We start from the raw sequence: 18,068 nt of genomic DNA on the forward strand, positions 1-18,068 counted from the left end.
AGCCTTGGGGGGTCCCGACATTGCCGAGCCTCTTCTCTTGGAGCCGTAGATCGCCGGCACAGAGCTCAGTAGTCCGTCCCGTCAGAAAGTCCTTGATATAATTGTATGTTCTTGCGCCCATGTTGAGTCTGGACACCTGGGCTAGGATTGCAGAGTGCTTCACCTTGTCGAAGGCGCTCTGCAGGTCCAGCACCAGAATGGCCTTGTTGTCTTTCGTTAGGGTATCTTCGTCAATTATGTCTTTCTTCAACAGAATCATCGCGTCTTGGGTGCCGAGGGAACGCCGAAACCCGATGATCGTGGTGGGGTATAGTCCCGACTCCTCCAGGTAATCCTGCCACCTACACATGAGGACGTGCTCCAACACCTTGCCCACGCAGGACGTGAGCGAGATGGGCCGGAGGTTGTCCGTGTTCGGCGGCTTGCCTGGTTTGGGGATGAGTATGGTCTTGGCAGTCTTCCACTGCTGGGGCAGTGACCCCGCACTCCAGCACTTGTTGTAGTAACCGGTGAGGTTTTCGATGGCCCCATCGCTGAGGTTCTTGAGCGCTCTGTTCGAGATGTGATCCGGGCCGGCCGCCGACTTGCTGTTTAGTTCGTGCAGGGCCGCTCGCACCTCCTCGACGCTGATGTCGCGGTCAAGCTTCTCGTTGGCTTGACCGCCGTACTCAGGATGCCTTTCCGTGGGTGTAACCGGAAGATACTTGCTGTTTATGCATCTGATTACTTCAGTTTCCCCGTTTTCCTTGACTGCTCTGTGAATGATCTTTGCGAGGTGGTCGCGTTGGTGGGACTTTGTTTTAGTCTCGTCGAGCAGATGCCGCATCAAGTTCCAGGTTTTGCCGCTATGCATCTGCCCGTCCGCAGCATTACAGATTTCGTTCCATTGTTGCGTGCAGAGCAGCCGACAATGAACTTCGATGGCGCGATTCAGCTCCGCCACCTTCTTCCTTAGGCGCCTATTTAGTCGTTGCTTCTTCCACCTGTTTAGGATAGATTGCTTTGCTTCGAATAAGTGCGCGAGGCGGCTGTCAACCTTGTCGACCTGCTCATCCGTTTCTATGATTTTGGTCGCCTCCTTGACCTTCCCCGCGATGTGAGCTGACCATTCTTCTATGTTATTGATTTCCTCCATCTCCGTTGGTAACAGGCTACGGAAGGCATCCCAATCCGTAAAATAATGTTTTCTGGTGTCCTTCGAGGCCTTGACCTCTTCCGGTATGATGACCTCTACGATGTAGTGGTCGCTGCTGAGCTCTGACCCCGTGTTGCGCCAGGAGATATTCCCCTTCTCGTCGTTCTTCACGAACGTGAGGTCCGGCGTCGTATCCCTGGACACAGAGTTCCCAATCCTTGTAGGATCAGTCGGGTCTGTGATGAGGGTGAAGCCCAGGTCTAATGTGTCTTGGAACAGGTCTCGCCCCTTGGCCAATTGCTTGTTATATCCCCATGCCGGGTGTGCCGTGTTGAAGTCCCCGCAGGCGATGAGCCTGTGAGTCCCCGCCACGGTGCTGGCTCTGTGAAGGAGCGTCTTAATTTTTGCTTCCAGTGTGAAGGGCTACTGTAGACGCTAAGCAGAAAGGTGCTGTTCTTTTGTTTCTTGCCCGTAACGACCTCGATGAGAGAGTATTCAATTTTACTATTGTGCAACTCGTGCTCAATGAAGGTGAGTCCCTTGCGAACCAATGTGCATATCCCTCTGCCGCCGCTGACCTTTGGAGACTTGGCGTACACGCGATAACCGGGTAGCGACACTGTATCAGTGCGAGTCTCTTGTATCATGATTATATCAGGCTTGTTTGCTACTTGTGTTATGTGTTGCTGCAAGACTGCCTTCTTGCTAGCGAAACCGTTACAGTTCCAGTGCCAGGTCACGAGACCCTTCACTGCTGTAGTTGTTGTTGTTGCTGGAGCGGCCATGATTGTTGCTGATTGTACTGCCGCGTTATTTGCTGTATTGCGTTCGTTAACTGCTGACACGTCCGCTCGATGGCGGCGAACCTGTCGTTAATCATCGTGGTGAACGTTGTCTTAATATAATCTTCGAGCCCATCGAGGTGTTCCTCGATTTGGTCGACCTTGTCTTTCAGGTTGTCCACCCGGTCGTTGAGCTTGCGCTCCTTCAGGTTCTCGATCGCTCGTCTCTTGGGTGCCGGTTCCTTCTCAGCGGATGTTGATGGTAAAGCGCTGCTGATGCTGGGTGTTGGTTCACATGATACCGCTTGGGGCGTTTCGTTATTGGTGGAACGGGTCGTGAGAAGCTTCTTGATTTCCATGATCTCGTTTACCATCTTGCTAATAGTGGCCTCTTGCCTACTGACTTTCGTCTCGAGCTCGTTGTTTTTGCGCCTGAGTGCCTCGTTGTCTTCCTGCAACATCCTCGTCTTCCCTTGTCTTGCTCTTGTTGTTGCCATCGACGGTCTTGCTGGTGCTAATGGTCGTTGCGGTGGTCGTTGCGGTGGTCGTTGCAGTATTGGAGGTGGTGGTGGTGGTGGTGGCACCCCCCTGTGCTTTCTTGGCACCGTGCCTTGCTGCATCGGCCCAGCTCACGCGGTCACGTGACTGCGATCGCTTGCGGCTAAGGCTACACTGTCTACTCTCGCTGGCCCTGCGCTTCGAGACGGAACGTGACGCTCGGCGACCAGCTGGGCCGGCAGGTGTTGCAGTTGCTGACATCAGCGATGGAAATTCCTCAGCTCTGAGAGATGTTCGCTGTTGCTGCTGCGCTTGTTGTTCGGCCATCTTGCGCTCCCATTGTCTCCTTGTAACTACGTATGGGACCTTGAACCTATTCTTGCAAACCTTGTCACCGGTCAGATGTGGCCCTCCGCACAATCGGCAAGTGGGGGTACAACTATGGTCTTCCTTGCCGATCTGCTAACGAGGCTCCTACGAATCTTAGAGCCAAATGCTATTGCACCACATGCCGCAGGGAACTTGCAATCGAGGGTCAAAGGCAGTTTAAAATCGCTTGCCCTCGCTTCGTCAATATTATGCAGCGTCATCGCAAGGAGCTGGACCCACAAAGGTTAATGGCTAATTCATGGTTGCGAGAGCATACTCAGCAATACAATTATTGTTCATTTGAGTTAAATAAATGAGAAATACATATGTCCATGATCTCAAAAAGAAAAAGGAAAAAAACAATGTCATCTTTGAACTCAATTTTATCATTGCACTGCCGGTCTAAACACAGCAGCTGCACGTTTCTGTGTCTGCTGCCCGTGGCCTCCAAGATGGAAAGTGTACCACGGCCACCACGGGATGCCGCCACGAGCCGTCTCACCACTGAGACAATCAGCCTTTGGGTGGGGCAGCAGGGCATTGTTCCTTTGCGCTTCCTTTGCCGTCTCCCCTGTGTAACTTCCAGCATGCTAGTGGAAATGAAAGGAGACAGAAAGCCGCCTAACAGCTATGATAACTACATCTAACTTCGCTTGTGCTTGAAGGATTCGAAAAAAGTTTCATTGCAGGAGATTCAGGAGGCGATGTAGTAATCTCATTCTACGATTACTTACAGATGTGTTTCAGGGCCCCTTTAACTGTTTCAGTACTGTCATCACTGTGAAGCCGCAGATTATTCAAGGAAGTTGTTTATCATATACAAGCTCTCCAGCTATTCATATGTCTAATTGTGAACATGCATGTGGCAATGTGGTATATAGACCTGAGTTTTTTCTTTTATGAAACGGACTCCGCGCAAGCTTCTTATGTGATGTTCCTTCAGGTATGAGAAAATATTCAGTATTCAATTTGACTTGCAAATTTCACTAATTCGCACACTGCTAAAATAATTGCAAAAGTTTGCAGGAATACATCAAGAAGAACTGACAATAACGTGAGTTCATATAGGTTCATTCTGGGGAATGGCACCACAGAAATAAACAGACATGAAAAGGCATGATAACACAAGCCCAACTCTCAACACAAGGCTTATTTTGCAACAAACACAACAGAATATCAACTATGCATCTTTAAATAGTATTCTGTTCTGTATGTTACAAATAAACCTCGAGTTAAGAGTCGGCACTTGTATTATCATGTCTTTTCGCGTTTGTTGTTTTTTTGTGTGGTGCTAATTTCCAGTTCAATACAACTTAGTGTTCACTTTTTTTCATAATATTCAGTGTTATACGTTAAGCTCTTGCGGTGGAAAAAGACATGAAAATAATGAACAAAACGACTGGACAGGAAAGAACACTCACTCACCGCTAGGTTTGTTCAGAAAAAGCTACATGCTTTCTATGAGGAAGCTGCCAGCGTCCACATGTACACTTGAGTATCGATAATAGACCTGAGCTCAAACACTTCAAAAAAAAAAAAAAAAATGCTTATAAAAGACAGCACGCAAAGAACTGATATTCATTGGCACACAGGGCCACTGAAAAATACCAATACATTTATTTAACGCATCTCGAACAGCTCACATGCTAAGGCATCTTGCAAAGTATATAAAAAGCATTTTTCTTTATCAATTTAAGGTCTATGATACTGGGTCTGTTAATCGTACGCAAATATGCGAGTACATGCGGAACCTTCCAGTGACACACAGTGAAACCTCGTTACTACGAACACCACATTATCGAACTTTTCAGATTACCGAACTTTTCAAAAATCCCTCGCTGACTGCTTATAGTTTAAATCTAAAAAATTTCCATACTACAACTTCAGAATACCGAACTTTTCAGAATGATCATTATTCAGTTTTTGTGTCATGTTAACGCTTCAGTACTACGAACTAACATTCCAGGATCTGGGTTTCTTAGACTTCCGTGTATCCTTTACAGCAGCTGGAACAGTAGGCTAGCAAACGACAAGGCGCAGAAAGTGGACGTAGCGGCGCATGGGTTCGGAAAACCCGAGACGGCGCCAAGGAAAAAAAAAAAAAAACACTCCGAAAGCGGACTTCTATTTTTTTTTATTGCGGAGGGGATGATGCATCAGTTTTTGTGAGTGCATCCTCTGCCTAGAGAAGTGTTGCCTACCAATGGAGGCACATCTATTCCCTCTTTCACCTTTCTACCTGTGCATGCCTCTTCTTCCTTTTGCACTTCTTTCTGCGGTCGTACCGCAGGGTTGGCACATGGTCGCACTTTCTGCAGTGTTGGTTACATGTGCTAACACTTTGCAATAGTTGAGGCGTCCACCTCAAGCGGAACAGTTGTGGTGTCTACGGCAAGGAATGTGAAAAATAAACAAACAAAAAGTAACAGTACGCCTTAGAGGTGACATGGAGCTTCTTCTTTGTTGGTGTTTTTCTCGGCATCAGCGACCCTCTTGAGCGCACCACTCAATATACGATGCTGCAGTGGTGTGCGGCGGTGGAATTTATGGAAAATAGCAACAGCACTGGCCGAGAGCCAAAAGCAAGGTTTTCGGGGATAGTTCATACGGTGACAACTGATAGATTGATGGGTGAATTGCTAATTTTGAGGCTTTCACTGTAACAACCTTTCAGAATAAAGAACAATTTGCTGCGGTCACCTAAAGTTTGTTATATAGAGATTTCACTGTAAAAGGTACACACCTGCTTCTAAATAAAGTAAGTTGTGATTGACATTCTTTCCTGTCAAGTTGTTTCCTTCGTTGTTTTCATGTCTTCTTCACGGGAAAAAGTTATTAACCAACTAGCATAGCAACAAGTAGTGATATCTTATATTTTACTCATCTATGTGTAGTGTTGTAGCGTGCACCCCCTTATGCAGTCTTGCCAACCTTAAAGTGTGAAAAATACCATCATCGAAGCAAAAACATAATAAAATTTTTTGAAGGTTACTAAAATTTGTTTTATTACTGACAACTTGCCACTGTTCTTTAAAAAATTTCATTGGCTTTGTTTGTTCTCTAGGGAAGCTGTTGAAGGGCATGCTGTTTTATATTCTCTGCAGAAATGATGCAAGTCACAGAAAAACAGGAATGTTCATTGAGTATATTCATAAAATATGTATTCACTTAATGACAACTGAAATTTCAGTTACTATTTTAGTGGTGGTTCTGCAGCCCGTAGGTCTCAATAATTGAGCAGGTCAAAACAAATATGTCTCTTCTCTGAATCTGGCAAGATCAATATTGCCCAAACTGGACAAAAATGAAAAATAGTAAAATTATTGGCGTCACTATGACAATCGTAAGCAATCTCTAGAAACTGAGCATTTCATGCTAAAATCGTAAACCTCAGCGGCAGGGTATATGTGCCACCGATGAGAATTTAAGATAGAATAAATGAGGCACAATCTCCCAGCCGCACCTCTTCGAGCTGGCAGAGCATGCCGAGCACGACCACACGTTCACCCGTGGTGCCCAGCAGGTGCTCAATTGGTCGCAGGTCAAAGCCAGTGGTGCCAGCGGGCAGGCGCGACCTCGAGGAGAAGCAGTGGTGGCGCGACGTCTTCTGCAGCACCAGCTGGTAGCGCTCACGGAAGAAGAAGGCCTTGGCCCCCGCATCGGCAAACAGTCGTGGAGGCCCACCGTGGCCCGCCAACTCACGAGGGACAAACTTGTGCCGTTCCTGGCTGGAGAACAATAACGAGAGCGTGCAAAGCCTTTGCACAGCTGCCAACCAGCACAACCTGCCAAGTTAGCATTTAAGAGAGTTTTTCTTTCCATTCAAACAATGTGAGACAACAAAGAGCTGGAAAGGTGGCATCAAATTGCAAAGAGGTAACTATAACATTTACACATGAGACATACTATCATTATTTTTTTTCATAAATTGGAACAAGCACCTTCCGACACTTGAAATGGCTGCTTCAAGATTTTCTACATTTTTAGCGGTGAGTGGCTTAGTTACTTCATAATCAACTATTAAAGAAATTGCTGTCACACTTTTATTTATTTATTCATTTAGTGCTTTAATCATTTATTGATACATTGATACTCCAGCCCTCTTGGCAAGAGCAGACAAAAACGCACGAAATTTGAAAGCAACTGAAATTGCACAGTGCACAAGTTAAGTTATAAAGTTAGCGCTTTGCTAGAGCTTTCAGGAATTCAGAGAGTGATAATGACAGAGTTGTTCAAGGTTTAATAAATTCCAAGGATCGAACAGGTGTGGAAAAATCTGTATTCAAATATGTCTGTGCATGCGTAAAAAGGAGCGATGTTGAGAATGCACTGACATTGAGCAAAAGACTGGTTAGCAAAAGTAGGAAGATTTTAATTGGAGAGGAAACATCATTATCAGCCTAGTTTTATGTACACTGCCAGGATGAAGGCCTCTCCCAGCAATCTCAAATTACCCCTGTCTTGCGCTAGCTAATTCCAACTTGCGCCTGCAAATTTCCCAATTTCATCTTTCCACCTAGTTTTCTGCCCTCCTCGACAGCACTTCCTGTCCCTTGGCACCCATTCTGTAGCTATAATGGTCCACTGGTTATCTGCCATATGGCCTGTCCAGCTCCATTATTTTTCTCTCAATTACTCAATCACAGTTTCAATTACTCTCTGATCCACACTGCTCTCTTTCTGTCTGTTAAAGTTGCACCTAATATTTTTTTCATTCCATCACTATCTGCACGGTCCTTAACTTGTTCTCAAGCTTCTTTACTTTCAAGTCTCTGCCCCATATGTTAGCACAGGTAGAATGCAATGATTGTACACTCTTCTTTTCAATGACAGTGGCAAGCTCCCAGTCAGGGTTTGGTAATGCCTGCTGTACATACTCCAACCCACTTTTATTCTGTAAATTCCTTTGTCATGAACATGGCCCCCATGAGTAAATGACCTAGGTAAACATACTCCTGCACAGGCGCTAGAGGCTGACTGGCGATCCTGAATTGTTCCCTTGCCAGGCTATTGAACATTACCTTTGTCTGTTAGACTCATGAGGGAGGTAGAGGCCAAACACTGCACCAGGGAGGCCAATTCCTACTCTGGTGAGGGAGTGTCTGCTGAAGCTTAGTGTGCATTCCAAATTTGGTTGCATCTGGACTACTATAGCCTCACTGTCTCAACATTTTTTTTTCATTTCTTTTTTCCCCCCAGTGTCAGGTGCCACTACAAGCCTGAAAAATGTAGTGGACTAGAGGAGGATTAGAGCTTGCGACCTTCAGGTTAGGAGCCCGGTTTTCTACCTCTGCTGCACGCCAACATGTAATAAACTGATAAAATAACATAACTATAACAACTTTCACAACTAATTCTTTTGTTCCACTGTAAGTAGTTGTAAGTTAACGTGTAGATAGCCATAAGGGTGAGCAATCGAAGTTATATCAGGGATAAACGAAGCGAATAGCCTTTCTTTTCACGGCCTCAATTGCATCAATTTCGCACTGCTTATCAACATTTCAAACATAAGAAGCCTGGTCTAAAATTGGGAAGATTAGTGATTTGTACGTCAGACGCCTGGTGTTATTCGGTGCTTTTGTTATTGCATGATGCAGCAGCCTAATTTATTTAACACATTTGAATAGATATATTCAATGTACTTAGATCATGACGTGCTAGAACTAAAAATAACACTCAGGTGTTTCTCCATTGTAAGGGGTGTTCCGCTCATGAGGAATCACCCTCATAAGTGAAACTCTCTAGAATGGAAAAAAAAAATTAATTTCTTGGGCTGTTTGACTTTATGTTCTTTTTTAATGGCACGATCATTGAGTGACACTTGTTTCTTGTGCAGCACTTAACGTTCACCTCCAGAGATAACCAGGGACGAAATTCAAAATAAATCAGAAAAAGAATACAAAAACAACAGTACAGTACAAAATTTGTGAATTTCATTATAGATATGATATAAGAGCATAAGTTTCTTTACAAGTTGAGATACTGAAGTGTCTGGAATAATTAGAATTAGGAATCACCTAATACCACACACCTAAGCACAGAATCATAGACTTCAGACACCCGCCACGTGAGCATGGCTTTGGAGAAATTCCTGGAAACACAGGAGTAGAAAGCGGAAGTAATGATTTCACTAATGATGTCACACGCAAGCAGGTGGAATGATATTTAACTGGCTAATTAATGGAAAACAGTTGCCTCCAATAACAGTTTGTGCGTTGCGTTCACCTAAAGTTGACCCAAAGAACGCCAACGCCGAGGTACGAGTGCCTCCAAGAGACACACCTAAGTTAACGATAGGGTCGCCTACAATTTTTTTTATCTTGAAGGACAAATTGTCTGCACATTCAGCAGTTAAGTATAACAGCATTCTGTTCACCTTGTATACACCAATCTACTAAAAATTCCAGGAACGCAAGTGCCATATAAATAAATAAGCAGACAGCAGCTCACTGATGCTGTATGCAACAGCACAGAAGAAAGCAATTTCTTGGCATGACATCTCCCAAAGCAACACTAGAGCATGGGCTGAACCATGGTTGATGACGATGACGATGATGTATGGATTTTATTGGCGCAAGGGCCACATATGGCCAAAGAGCGCCAAGCCAAAGATAATAAATGAAGTGCTGGTGGTAGAATATGACAAATGTCAGGGTTGTGAATCAGGATGTGATTGGTACATATAACTTGGCTGTAGAGAGGCCTAAAATTAGTCACTGCAATGTGCGTAAAATGTATAGGTATTAAAATAATGACAATGACTATGGCATATGCTATGAACATAAAAGTTCTATTACCAAAGCATTATATAGTGAGCGAGTTAGTAACAGTAGCACTTGTACCTCATCAGTGAGCCCATAAACGCAAAGGCTGGGAGGCATGTGCTTACAAAAATGCTATCGCAGCAGCAGCCTCTAGTGAGAGGATGTGCTACGTACACCTTCATCCGAAAACATGTGACGTGCCACCATCTCCCAAAAATGTTAAAACTAACTTCTTGTCAAATAGTGGTTCAATGCCGAAAAACATTACGGGGTGGAGGGGAACGTGTTGTCTGTATGCCGAGGAAAAGTACTTTTGTCATTGAGCTTCTTTTTCTCGACACTCTAAAAAGACGTGAACAACCGTAAGCACATTTATCGCAGGCAGGAGGATCATCAGCGATTAATAGGTAGGAGTGAGTTCCATAAGTATGACCTATCCCAAGGCAACAGAAAATTACCTCAGTCTGTTGTCTTTGTTAGTGGTGGCCAGTTCCCTATGTTTGGCTTGATAACGTGAATTTTATTAAGTGTTTCAGTATCCCATGTACATTGCCAATACCGGCCCCTATGTCTCTTGCGCAGGAAGGGCTTTAAATCTATGACAGTAACAGCTATGGAAGAATTACTTGGCTTTGTGGTTACTGATGTGGCTATACGGTCGGCAAGCATATAATCTCAATGCCGCTCTGACCAGGCACCCATCATAATATGATATGTTGAAGAGATGTGTACAAAGCACAGCGAATTACATAAAGTTCAGTAAAGACAGGATTTTTATTCTTTTGTAGGGAGATTAAGGCTTTGAGGACACTCAGTGAATCTGTAAATATTATTCCTTTTTCTTGTTTTGTTTCCTTGATGTGCCTTACAGCTGACAAATGTGCGTAGGCCTCTGTCATAAAGATGCTCGTTTCCAGGTGCAAACAGCCTGATTCTGAGAAGGATGGGCCGACCGTGGCATAAGAAACGCCGGCATGCGATATTGAAGCATCTGTGTAGAATTCTGGGCACGAGTATTTGGACTGCAGTTCAAGGAAATGCATTCTTATATGTGCCTCCAGTGCATGTTTTGCAACCTCTATGAACAATGTTTTGCCTTTTATGAGCTGTTACTGCCACGGCGGCAATGGCTTAGCAGGGACCATCAGGATTGGCTCAAGAATCGGAAGTCCCATTTCCTCAGAAAGCTTCCTTATGTCCAGAGATAATGGTTCTCTAGCCGAAGTCGATTACGAAAGAGCATTGGCGATGCCAAATCGTTTACAGTTGGATAAGAGGGATGGTCTGGGTTTGCATTCACTTTCAGAAAATAAGTGAAGCTGAAGTATGAACGTTGCAGATGGGGCGACCACTTGTTCGCCTCTACATAAAGGCTTGCCACAGTATATGTCCTGTAGGCCCTAGTGGCCAGCCGGATGCCTAGGTGGTGAACACGATCTAGTATTTTTAGGGTGCTCGGAGCAGCAGACTGGTACACTATGGCACCATAATCTAATCATGTAAGTATGAGGCTCTTGTAGAGGTTTGTTAGACACTTCCTATCACTACCCCATGTTGTGTGCGACAATATTTTTTGAGTGTTACAGTGTTTAGGCATTTTCTCTTAATATGCTTTATGTGTGATATGAACGTCAGTTTTATGTAGAAAATTATGCCTAAAAATTTGTGTTCTGTGTTCGCATTTATGTGGTGTCTATCTAGCACAATGTCGGGTTCTGGAATCAAGACTTTTTCTTGAGAAAAGGATGCATGAGCTTTTGCCGGGATTTAACCTAAGGCCATTTTTGTTGGCACACTTTAACACCTTGTTCAGACCAAGCTGCACTTATCTTTCACATATCGCGAGGTTACATGATCTAAACCCTGACTGTAAGTCATCTACATATACACAGTAAAAGATACTTCGAGGAATGACTGAACGTAAAGAGTTCATCTTCATTAAAAAAGGCACAACTGAGTACTCCGCCCTGCGATACCCCACTTTAATGGATAAATGGCCTGGACAAAGTATTGCCAACTCTAACCCGGAATGTACACTTTGACAAGTAACTCTCAGTTAGATAAAGCATATTACCACGTATACCAATTTCTGACAGGTCTCTTAAAATTCCAAATTGCCAAGTAGTGTTGTATGCCTTTTCCATATCAAGGAAGAGGGACAGGAAAAATTGTCTGTGAACGAAGGCCTCACGAATCATGTAAGTATGAGGCTCTTGTAGAGGTTTGTTAGACACTTCCTATCACTACCCCATGTTGTGTGCCGAAGTCGATTACGAAAGAGCATTGGCGATGCCAAATCGTTTACAGTTGGATAAGAGGGATGGTCTGGGTTTGCATTCACTTTTTTTCAGTGTAATAATCAGTGATTTATCATCTTTTCGAATAACTTACAGAGGCAACTCGTTAATGAAATAAGATGGTAGCTTGTCACTATGGACAGATCCTTTCTGTGTTTCAAGACAAGGACAACAATAGCCCCTTTCCATGCCAATGGAAGGTATCCTGCTGCCTACATATTATTGTAAAGACAAAGCAGTGCTGGTTGTGTACCATGATGAAGGTGCTTTATCATTCTACACATGATCCTGTCAGCTCCTGGAGCACACTTTTCACAACTGTTCAAAGCGCTGAACTAGGCAAAATTAAAAGGATAGTTGTACGATTAACTTTTACCACATTTCCAGTTCAGTGGCTTAGCCATTGAGCCACGGTAGCTCAATTGGTAGAGCATCGCAAGCGAAATGCGAAGGTTGTGGGTTCGGTTCCCAGCTGTGGCAAGTTGTTTTTTCATCCACTTTAATTTCCATTAATTTATCGTTTTTTTTTTTCATTTCATTTATTAAGCACAAGTAATTTCCCCTATGTTGTCCTTGGTGTCAGTGTTTGTTGGCTTCTCATGATATGACTAATAAAAATCGGGCCCCTCACTTATAACCCCCTTTCTTCAAGGGTGGTTATGACACACAAGGTTAACCCTTGCTGCTACGAATGTTAGAAGTAAATGGAAGAGAAAATAACCAGGAAGCAGACAGGAAATATTGAAAGTGAGAGAAAAGGCCGAACATTGGAGAGGGGGGCAGGAAAAGGCAAATGCCGATTTTCTCCAGGTGGGTCAGTCTGGCAGTCAGTCTATGCGAAGCAGAGGCCAAAGAGGTGTGTTGCCTCCGCCAGGGGGCCTTAGAGGTCTGAACGCCCAGCATCAGCTCAACCCCCAGGATCTCCCTTTCCCCAGACATGGCTAAACCACGCACGGCTACACGCGGGAGAGTCCAACCCTCGTGCGCTCAGGTACGTTACCGTAGTGTCGCAACACACCAAACGCCTACTTATGAAGACACCCCATGGTAGCAGTGTACCATATATCATAGAAAGTGCACCCAATTCAGAAGTCTCCCCCCAAAAAATGGCACTCCTATTGACCTCGAGCTGCTTTTTCGCAGTCCCTTTGTTCAGTCATCATTTGAATACGTGTTGACAATCTGGGATCCATGCCTTTAATTCTTCATTAACTGATTACAAATGGTCCAGAAGGATTCTGCCTGGTTTACACTTTGTAACTATCAACGTATGGCTAGTGTAACAAGTAACAAATCTAACTTAGGTCTAAAACCATCTTCATGTTAAAGAGACTGTCTCTCGTTTTTCAAGGACCTTCTATTTTGTACCACAATGGAAAACCTTATTCGAAGTGTCTGAACATGCAGAAGTCTTTAAAACAAAAATTTTCAATATGCGTAGTCTTTTCTTAAAAGTGCACACGGACACTGGATTACTGGGCGCGATGGCAATTTTGGAGGCAATGCATCAATGCACCACTCCATTCACTATGACTCCGTTCATTTTCACAAGGTGGCGCCACTTTTCACGCGTTAACTGGAAACAAAATTTTTAAAAATTTATTTTGTTTATCTACAATACCTCAAGTACCCCTGCTGGAGGGCTTTTACATTAGGGGTGGGCGAGCACACAAATTAGCAGAAACACAATACTACTGCAGTAAGCACTGAAATGAGTTAAAAGGAAAACAGCCAATGAAGAAAAGCGTAAAAATGAAAAAGTTTAGCACATATACAGGTTAAGAAATAAAAGAAAACACGAAAAACTTATCAAATATTACAATCTACAAGTGTTGGACGTAATACGTACAAAAAGTGACAGTGACAGTTTTCTAGGTATGAAAGACGGCAAGCAAAAACAGGCGGACATCTCGATAAACATATTAAGACATCGACAGAAATGTGTTAAAAATGCTACAGACAATACAATGAATGAATGTGTGTGGTTTAGTGGCGCAAGGGCCAGATATGGCCAAAGAGCACCAAGACAGTGTTAGTGACTTCGCGGTGGAATGACGAGTTCTGTGACGAAGATGTGACTTGGCTGTAAAGTGGCCTAAAATAGTCGCTGTAAAGTGCGTAAAGTCTACGTGGTATAAAATTATGGCGATGACTTGTGACGAATACTATGAAGATTAAAATCCATAGTAGAAGAATGATGCAAAATATAAAATATATAAGATCGTAAAATTACATGGAGCACTGCTGCCTCGCCAGAGCCCTTGAAACACAAGGGCCTAGAGGCATGTGCTATACTAAACAGCTATCGCAGCGGCATCCTCTGTAGAGAGGACCCGCTACGAACATGTGGGGCTAAAAACATGCAAGACAACATCTTTCAGAAAGCTTAGGACTGCCTTGGTGTCAAATAAAGGTTCTGGGCCGAGTAGCATTACGGGATGTAGGGGGATGTGCTGCCGGTATGCTAGGGAAAAATGTTTCCTTCTTTCAGATTCGGCTGCCCGACACTCCAGGAGGACGTGGAGGACGGTCAGCCTCTCCCCGCATCTACCACAGGTTGGAGGATCATTTCCAGTGAGCAGAAAGTTATGCGTGCCAAACGTGTGTCCTATTCTGAGGCGACAGAATAGGACATCTGTTCGCCGTGATTTTGTTACGGAGGGCCAAGAAACTAACTGTGGCTTTATTACGTGCAGTTTATTATTTACTTCTGCGTCCCACATACGTTGCCAGTGGTTTCGCAGTTTACGTCTTAAGAAAGGCTTCAGGTCTGTGACAGGGACCGAAGCAGTAGGACTAACAGCATGCAATGAAATGGATGTGGCCATCTGGTCCGCTAGTACGTTTCCCTCAATGCCCCTATGCCCAGGCACCCAGCATACAATCACATGTTGGTTGGATATATATGCTTTACACAGTACGGTGTAGAGTTCGTTAATTACCGGATTTTTGTGGTTACAGAATGACATCAAGGCCTTCACAACACTAAGGGAGTCCGTATATATAATTGATTTCTGGAGGTTTGATTTCTTTATATGCTTTACAACCGACAAGAGTGCGTAGGCCTCAGCCGTAAAGATACTGGTTTCCGGATGTAGTACGTCGGATTCCGAGAAGGATGGACCGACGGCTGCATAGGACACCCCGTCGCGTGACTTCGATGCATCTGTGTAGAACTCCGTGCAGGAATATTTGTACTGGAGTTCCCGGAATTGCATTTGGATTTCTATCTCAGGAGCATGCTTTGTCACTTGCACAAAAGATATATCGCATTGTATGAGCTGCCACTCCCAAGGAGGTAGCAGCTTCGCTGGATGCATTAGGCGGAGCTCGAGGAGTGGGATATGCATTTGATCACTAAGCTCCCTCACACGCAGCGAGAAAGGCTGTCTTACGGAGGGACGATTATAAAAGAGTGTAGCATATGTCATATCGTTAACGGTATTGAAACATGGATGTTGAGGGTTAGAGTGGACTTTCAGGAAATATGTTTGGCTGATGTATGTTCTCTGCAGATGTAGTGACCACTCATTTGATTCTGCATATAAACTTTCGATGGGACTTGTTCTGAAAGCTCCAGTGGCCAGTCGGATTCCTAGATGGTGGACCGGATCTAGCATCTTTAGCGCGCTCGGGGCTGCAGAATGATAGATCACGGCACCATAGTCCAACCGTGATCGAATGAGGCTCTTGTAAAGGTTCATTAAACATTTCTTGTCGCTGCCCCATGTTGTGTGGGATAGCACTTTAAGTAAGTTCATTGTTTTTAAGCATTTGACCTTGAGGTACTTTAAGTGTGGAATAAAGGTTAATTTCGAATCAAGTATGATGCCTAAGAACTTGTGTTCTTTGTTCACAGGAATTTGCTGGCCATACATTACGATACTGGGTTCTGCAGTAAGCCCTCTCTTTCTTGTGAAAAGCACACAGGAACTTTTGTTGGGGTTAACTTTAAATCCGTTTTCTTCTGCCCATTTGGACACTTTGTTCAAGCCCTGTTGAACTTGCCTCTCACATACAGTAAGGTTGCAGGATTTGAAACCTATCTGTATGTCGTCTACGTAAACAGAATAGAAAATGGCTGGCGGTAATGAAGCACGAAAGGTGTTCATTTTCACAATGAAGAGAGTGCAGCTGAGTACACCTCCTTGAGGTACACCAGTTTCCTGTATAAAAGGTCGCGACAATACATTGCCGACTTTCACGCGGAATGTACGGTCGGACAAATAGCTTTCTATTAGCACGAGCATATTGCCACGGATGCCAATTCCCGACAAGTCTCTCAAGATTCCATAGCGCCACGTAGTGTCGTACGCCTTCTCCATATCGAGGAATACGGATAGGAAATATTGTTTATGTAGAAAGGCGTCGCGAATGTTTCCCTCAATGCGCACAAGGTGATCGGTTGTGGACCGCCCTTCTCTGAAGCCACACTGAAAGGGATCGAGGATATTGTTGAGTTCAAGGAAATGTACTAGTCTGCGGTTAACCATTTTTTCAAAAAGCTTACAAAGACAATTTGTAAGAGCTATCGGACGGTAGCTTGCCGCCAGGAAGGGTCTTTACCGTGCTTAAGAACAGGGACCACAATCGCTTCTTTCCATGTGGATGGGAGGTATCCCGTAGCCCAAATAACGTTGAAGAGCGTGAGTAGTGTAAGTTTGGTGTCAGTGTGTAAGTTTCTGATCATTTCGTACATGACTCTATCAGGTCCCGGTGCAGAGCTTTTGCATGTGGTCAAAGCAGCTCTCAACTCTGCAATACTGAACGGCCGGTTATAAGGTTCATATTGTCTGGATTTTTGTATTATTGGCTTACATTCTTCTATTTGCTTGTATTTCAAAAATGATTGCGAATAGTGGTTTGAACTCGACACGCTCTCAAAGTGTTCTCCAAGTGTGTCCGCCTGATCTTTCAGTGTTTCACCTTGTGTGTTCACCAAAGGGAGTGAATATGTTTGTCGCCCTTTTATCCTATTGACCCTGTTCCAGACTTTGGTCTCATCTGTATAGGAGTTGATACCAGATAAAAACGTCTGCCAACTCTCTCTTCTGGCTTGACGGCGGGTTCGCCTGCCTTGGGATTTTACTTTTTTAAAATTGATAAGATTCTCCGCAGTGGGGGAGGCGCGTAGCATCCCCCACGCTTTGTTCTGTTTCCTACGAGCAATCCTACAATCGTCGTTCCACCACGGGACACGCCGTTTGCATGCCAATCCATTTACTTGTGATATACATTTAGTTGCGGCATCTATTATGAAGGCTGTAAAATATTCCACGGCAGCATCAATTCCTAACGAGGACATGTCATCCCATGATATACTGGTTAAGTTTTGGAATTTCTCCCAGTCTGCTGTCTCAGTCTTCCACCTAGGAGCCTGTGGTGGATATTCGTCTTCTTTAAGTGTTCTTAATAGTACGGGGAAGTGGTCGCTTCCGTAGGGATCGCTGGTAACTTCCCATTCTAGTTCAGGCAGTATGGACGGAGAAACTATGCTCAGATCAATTGAAGAAAAAGTATTGTTTGCAAGACAGTAATATGTGGGTTTCTTCTTATTCAGCAGACACGCACCGGACGAAAAAAGGAACTGTTCAACGAGGCGACCTCGCGCATCGATACGAGAGTCTCCCCACAGGCTGCTGTGCGCATTGAAATCCCCAAGCACAACGTAAGGTTCTGGCAATTCGTCTATGAAGGACTGAAATTCATGTTTAGTTAATTTGTAATGGGGGGGTATGTAAAGAGAGCTAATGGTGATGAGTTTGTTTAGGAGTACAGCTCGAACCGCCACTGCTTCGAGAGGCGTTTGTAGCTCTAAAAGTTGACATGCAATGCTCTTATGGATAGCAATGGCAACACCGCCCGATGATGCGACAGCACCATCGCGATCTTTGCGAAATGTTATATACTGTCGGAGAAAGTTTGTGTGTTTGGGTTTTAAGTTTGTTTCTTGTAAACACAGCACTTTGGGATTGTGTTTGTGGATTAGTTCTTGAACATCATCAAGGTTTCTAAGGAGACCTCTGACGTTCCACTGAATTATCTGTGTATCCATATTGGAGGTCAATAGGTGCTGTGTTTACGGAAACGGAAGAGATGCCTTAGATTACAGAGCCCTTTCGAGGCCCTGTAACAGGGGTTTTGCTCTTTCTGGAGCGTTCGAGCGAGTGTCGACGCTCCTTCGGCGCTAGGTGCGCCTTGAGGATAGGTGTTGTGTCCATTG

The 18,068-nt window shown here is 44.3% G+C and overlaps 1 protein-coding gene across 5 annotated transcripts in view; it reads right to left on the bottom strand.

The window, feature by feature from the left end:
• Nucleotides 1-18,068, bottom strand: part of PolE2 (DNA polymerase epsilon subunit 2) — a 116,739-nt gene that overhangs the window by 70,831 nt on the left and 27,840 nt on the right. For all 5 annotated transcript variants that reach the window (XM_075694908.1, XM_075694910.1, XM_075694907.1 and 2 more), the window contains one exon: nucleotides 6,248-6,512. In XM_075694908.1, the coding sequence (XP_075551023.1) occupies nucleotides 6,248-6,512 (265 nt within the window). The remainder of the gene's footprint in view (nucleotides 1-6,247; nucleotides 6,513-18,068) is intronic.

The sequence above is a fragment of the Dermacentor variabilis genome, chromosome 6, assembly GCF_050947875.1.
Source record: "Dermacentor variabilis isolate Ectoservices chromosome 6, ASM5094787v1, whole genome shotgun sequence".
Classification (NCBI taxonomy): domain Eukaryota; kingdom Metazoa; phylum Arthropoda; class Arachnida; order Ixodida; family Ixodidae; genus Dermacentor; species Dermacentor variabilis.